Source organism: Gasterosteus aculeatus, chromosome 4 (genome assembly GCF_964276395.1).
Source record: "Gasterosteus aculeatus chromosome 4, fGasAcu3.hap1.1, whole genome shotgun sequence".
Classification (NCBI taxonomy): Eukaryota; Metazoa; Chordata; class Actinopteri; order Perciformes; family Gasterosteidae; genus Gasterosteus; species Gasterosteus aculeatus.
The window spans coordinates 35,076,610-35,082,609 of NC_135691.1; the positions used below are offsets into that span (position 1 = coordinate 35,076,610).

Sequence of the window (6,000 nt, forward strand, 5' to 3'; positions counted from 1 at the left end):
ACTGACCCCCCCGCCTCTCTTTCTCTTATGTGTCTCTCCATCTGACAATGGAGGCAATAAAACCAAATCCAATTCCACCCCCTGACCCCCCCCTCCTCTCTGTGTAGTTTACAGTGGCAGATTCCTCTCACGGTTGCCGTGGGAAACGCCTCCAGCGTGAGAGCAGAGAGCCTCATCTGGATCAACAACCACACAGGTAGGGGGTCCGTATCTCCAGATGGCTTATTAGTCCCACTTCAGACGGGCAATGAACTTCATTCTGCTCATTTTGTATCCACAATAAATCTTCGAGACGAAAGATTCTCAAGAAGTCGTTTTTTTTGGAGGCAGAAATGACTTTTCTACCGTCTGGTCTACACATCACATCACATCACATGACCTCGGGCCGGTCGGTCCCGCAGGAGGAGGCGACTGACTCGTGTGTCCGTTCTCCTCTCAGAGACCCACAGGGTCGGACAGATGGACGACGCCACCTGGTTGCTGGGCAACATCAACCAGACGGGATACTTCCGCGTGAACTACGACCTCCAGAACTGGAAGCTGCTGATTCAACAGCTCCACAACAACCCTCAAGTGTGTGCCCGTCTGTCTGTCTGTCTGTCTGTCTCTCTGTCTGTCTGTCTGCCTGTCTGTCTGTCTGTCTGTCACTCTGTCTGTCTGTCACTCTGTCTGTCTGTCTGTCACTCTGCCTGTCTGTCTGTCTGCCTGTCTGTCACTCTGCCTGTCTGTCTGTCTGCCTGTCTGTCACTCTGCCTGTCTGTCTGTCTGTCTGTCACTCTGCCTGTCTTTCACTCTGTCACTCTGCCTGTCTGTCTGTCTGTCTGTCTGTCTGTCACTCTGTCACTCTGTCACTCTGTCTGTCACTCTGCCTGTCTGTCACTCTGTCTGTCTGTCTTTCTGTCTGTCACCCTGTCTGTCTCTCTGTCTGTCTGCCCGTCTGTCTGTCTTATTGCAGGGTAATTCCCCCCCTGTCCGTCTCCCTCTTTTGCAGATCATCACCGTTGGAAACAGGGCGGGGCTTATTGACGATGCCTTCAACCTGGCCAGGTGAGTCGTCTTCTAAACATGTACTTTCAGTCTGTTTACAGTCTCCTCCTCAGAGACCCTGGAGACTGAGGGGCTGTCACTCAACCCGTGAGCCAGGATGGAAATAACCGATTCACTGATTGTTTGGTTACGTTCTGGAGCAGGAATAAATAATCCTAAAGTTTTCTCCGGGCTGCGTTTCACGGGTTGAAGGATCAGAGAGGAGCAACAACACACACAAAGGGCACGTTGAGATGTGAGCGTCTGATCCCTCATGCGCCTGATCGCAGAGGAGATCCAGCTCCTCTTTTTATTCCCTTTCTTTACACCGTTGTCGCGTCCTCACTGCCGAGTGGAACCGTGAAGTTACAACCAAAGAAAAACAGGGGGGCGGAGCCAGGGCCTCAGCAGAGAGGGAGGCGGAGCCAAGGCCTCACCAGAGAGGGGGGCGGAGCCAAGGCCTTCAGAGGCGAAGCAAACAGCGACAGCAGTGTGCAGCGTGTCTCATTGTCGTGTTTTCAGCCCGAAGCTTTTTAAGCAATGTCACAAATCTACTGTGACACTGTGTCTCCATAACTCCCTATACTCCCTCTGTCTCTGTCCGTCTCTCAGCCATCTGTCCTCTGCCATGTTGAATTAGAAAGCACAACGTCGTCCTCCGTTCTGCTTCTCACACAAAAAGAAACAGATCTGTTGATGTTCACGCTGACGGCAGAAGACGCTCTCTCTTCCGCCCGCGTCCGGCAGGAAGCGAGCGCCGCTTTGCATCGTTAATCGTTAACTGAGCGTTTCCATTTCATGCAACTTTAAATCACATGGCATTACATGTCAGTCAGCTGACGCTTTTATCCAAAGCGACTTATAATAAGTGTACATCCAGTTCCCAAAAGACAAAAATTCAATAAATGCACCTTTTTTACTTTGCAAAGAAATTATTTCTATTGATCCTCGTCTGGATTTCAGAAAAACTATTCAGCAGTTTATCAATTAATATATTTTTAAAACGTATATAACTATTTTAAAATGAGTTTCCAGCTGCAGCATGTAAGTGATGAACACAGCCATGTGTTCGATTACTGTTAGCGCCGTAACGCTGAGGAGTGAGCCGGCTAAGTGCTGACGTCGGGTCTTTATGGATGTCGCCCCTCTGTGTGTGCGTGTGTGTGTGTGTGTGTGTGTGTGTGTGTGTGTGTGTGTGTGTGTGTGTGTGTGTGTGTGTGTGTGTGTGTGTGTGTGTGACCGCGGCAGTCACTCGTTAGCTCTCCACTGAGCCTTGCTAATGGCTAATGGACAAACAATTAACTGCCCCTTAACAATGTTAACGAGTTAATGAGGTCGTTAGCAAGACAACACCCGGAGACACACACACACACACACACACACACACACAGACACACACACACACACACACACACACACACACAGACACACACCTATACAAGCTGACAGGAAGAAGGATAATTGAAAATCTATCATCTGCTCATGCTCTCACACACAGTGTTTATGCTATGCTAAGCTAACTCGCTGCCGCTCTGCACCCAGTCTTCATGCTAAGCTAACAGGCTGTAACTTAAGTTACTCACATTATTGATCTCATGCAAGAAGGTAAATAATTCTGTGATCCAAAATGTGTCGTATTCGGTATTTCCTGGTGGTGGACAGTGCAGACTAAAGAGACGGGGAGCATTGCTATGGCGTGCTACCACCTCGCCACGCGTCTTAAAGCAAAGACATATTGCAAACATATTGATGGGGCTGGAACGTTGTTGCCATGGCGACCACTATCTCTCCCTCGCCTCCGCGTTCAGTCCCGTTCCCCCGTAAACAGATTTGCCGTTTGGATGGATTATGGTAATGGCCTCAAAGGCCAGGTGCAAGATGGGAATGTAGATGAATGTGCGGCGGTTGGGTACGATTATGGAAATATGACGGCCTGTGAGTTTAGAGTTTAGCTGTTTCCTAAGAACTTAGCGAGTCTTATCTCCAGCAGATGAACTCCCCGTGTTCTCTGTCTCAGTAAAAGTGCCTCTGTGCCTCCAAGTGCTGAGAAACTCATTTAGGTCCTTGATGACCTTTGAATAAAGAACAAATGAAGTGTCCTTAAGGGCTTCTTCCAGAGGAGAACATTTTCTACAAAGTGTCCTACAGTCGCCTCCCAGTACAGGACGCATAATACACTTTCCATCGGGCGCATTTTTTATTTGAGAAAATGCGAGTTTCCCTACGGTGGAGAAAACGAGATAGAATGCTTTTCAAAATAAAGGCCCTTTGTTAGTGTGATCTAGGGTGGCCTTCCAGTAGGTGAGGTGCTGCTGTAATGTCCCGTCCAGGGGAAACACGGGGGTGAAGGGCCTCCTGCTGTGCCTTTTAAATGGCACATAATTCAGTAATGGATTTGCTCCGTGCCCTCGGACGGCCGAGTCCACCGCAACACCCTCTGCAAATTGAAAACAGTCCGTGAAACAATTTCGGTAAGAAGAACATGAAATTGCCTCCTTCCCTTTGGGTCTGCCACTCGGTTTGATTGACAGCTCTTCAACAAAGGTCAAACCCACTCGCTGGGAAATCAAACGCGTTCCTCTGCAGCACTTTCTGAGCGCGTCACTTCGGTTTGAGCGACAATAACCGACATCATGTCGCCGAGGTGACGTCGACTGCCTGCCTCATGAATATTCATGAGCTGTGGGAGAGGCTGAAGGTCAGAGAAGCCCCGCCCCCCCAAAAAACATCATAAATCTTTAATGATGCACAAAGGACGTTGGTTAATATCCATGAGGAGGTGGATGTAACCCAAATAGCTCCGGTGGCATTCAGAGGGCAAGTGTTTCTTAATGCGTCATGTTGTGGTTTATTAACACACACGCACACAGATTGAGAGATGCACAAAGGTGTGTTAGCAGGGAGTGAGTTTATATGCTCACATAAACTGGACCCCAGTGCCCCGGTACGCGGGTGGCTTTCATAGAAGACAATGGGGGAAGTCTATTGGAGGCGAACCGGCACGACTCAAAACCTGAAAACTGAAGCACAGACGGACATTTTACAGCCATCTTTGTTCAACGGTCGTTGTCTTGTTGTTGTTGTTTTTCCCAACAGGAAGTGACCATATATTGACTGTGACGCTTTATACGTCTGGTAGAGAAGTAGAGTCATTCGCTCATTGACTCCGATGGGACCGGAGGAGTCGCCCCCTGCTGGTCACTACGGAGAATGCGGCTTTAACACGCGACCAGCGTTTTCTACCACCAGTAATTGACTGCCTCGACTTATTGATGCAGCGTGGCCTAAACGTGACCTATCGCCCCCCCCTCTCCGTCTCAGGGCCGGGTACCTCCCACAGGGCGTGCCCTTGCAGCTGATTGGCTACCTGCCAGAGGAGCCGTCCTTCCTGCCGTGGCACTCCGCCAGCCGAGCGCTCTACCAGCTGGACAAGCTGCTGGACCGCACCGACGAGTACAGCCTGTTCAGTGTAAGCGCCCGGGGGATCCGTGGCCGCCTCGGGCCGCCCCTCCTCCCGGGGGCGTGTCCCCGCGGGAGGACAAACGGCCTCTCCTAACGGTGCGTGTGTGTGTGTGTGTGTGTGTGCGTGTTCACAGGACTACGTGCTGAAGCAGGTCGCGTCACGCTACCATCAGATGGGTTGGCCAACCAACATGCCGGGCGGCGAGGGCAACGTGCTGCAGGCGTCCTACCAGACCGAGTGCGCAACACACACACACACACACACACACCTCAGACACTTTGCATGTAACACTCAAACCTTGTTGAGTGACATTGCACATATTTTTATTTATTTTTATTTCACGTTTGTCCGTCGTATCTACGTAAAGACCAGCGGCGAGCGATTGGCCAGTGGTGCAAAGAATAAACCGGCGAGCACAATATATGAAATATAGAACTCTCTTTCATCATTATGATCAGATCCATACCTGCAATGGAGCTTTAAATTATATTTCTCATTAAGTTATGTAATCACAGCCGGTACGAATAATAAAATACTACCTGGGTGATTAAATCGTTTTAAAGAGGCTTTATGCTCAGGAGGTGTTCAGAGGTATTTTTCAGCCAAATTAAATAGTTCACAGAATATTAAAGCTCTTGTTTCCTTATAATGCATTTGGTGCTTGACTTTTCCTCCACGGGGTTTGAACGAAGGAAACAAAGTGGCCCATGAAGGAGAGTTATGACTTTGCAGATAATTACACCCCCTCCCCGGCATTGTGGAGGCTGATTGATGGCTTATTTTCTCCCGCCGCACACAACATATCGGTGCATGCCTGCAGCTCGCGGGGTCCGGGGAGGCCGAGCTCCGTCTCCCGTCTCCTCCCGAGGGGGGAGGCTGGCAGCCGCCCGTCTGACGGAGCGTGTGTCCTCTCCGCAGGGAGCTGCAGAGGGAGCTAATCATGCTAGCGTGTAGCTTCGGCAACAAACAGTGCCACCGACAGGCCGTGGCCTACATCTCTGACTGGATCTCCAGCAACAAGAACAGGTACCATCCAGAGCGCACACACACATTACCCATAGTTCATAGCAGTGTGACATTACGCAGCAGATTACCGGTGGACGCTTGGAGGCGTGAGAAAAGGTCAGCCTGGCTTTTTCTTTTCTAAACAAAGACAAAACGGTCAAATTCAACCAGACAGATGTTGGATTGTTGTCCCTTAATCACAACCGACAAGATAATTATAATGATGATAACACTCAAATTAATAAACCATGAGGCAAAATCAGGAATCAGGAATCAGGAAACATTTATTTGCCAAAATATGCCAAACATACAAGGAATTTGTCTTGGCGGTTAGTGCGCGACAGTAGACAGACAAGACAACAGTGCACAAGTAATAAAATAAAGTTAAATGAAATGCTAATGCAATGGGTTAGTAGAATAAGTGACGACAAAGTGATGAATGACATTTAAAGTGGCATGTGCAGTATGAGGGGGAGTGACCGGTGGAGTGTTATAGTCAGTCAGTG

The 6,000-nt window shown here is 49.3% G+C and overlaps 1 protein-coding gene across 1 annotated transcript in view; it reads left to right on the forward strand.

Moving 5' to 3' along the window:
- Positions 1 to 6,000, forward strand: part of LOC120817178 (thyrotropin-releasing hormone-degrading ectoenzyme) — a 66,204-nt gene that overhangs the window by 51,583 nt on the left and 8,621 nt on the right. Inside the window, exons 11-16 of the mRNA XM_040173068.2 lie at positions 108 to 196; positions 440 to 573; positions 992 to 1,047; positions 4,348 to 4,495; positions 4,623 to 4,726; positions 5,408 to 5,515. Of these exons, the coding sequence (XP_040029002.2) occupies positions 108 to 196; positions 440 to 573; positions 992 to 1,047; positions 4,348 to 4,495; positions 4,623 to 4,726; positions 5,408 to 5,515 (639 nt within the window). The remainder of the gene's footprint in view (positions 1 to 107; positions 197 to 439; positions 574 to 991; positions 1,048 to 4,347; positions 4,496 to 4,622; positions 4,727 to 5,407; positions 5,516 to 6,000) is intronic.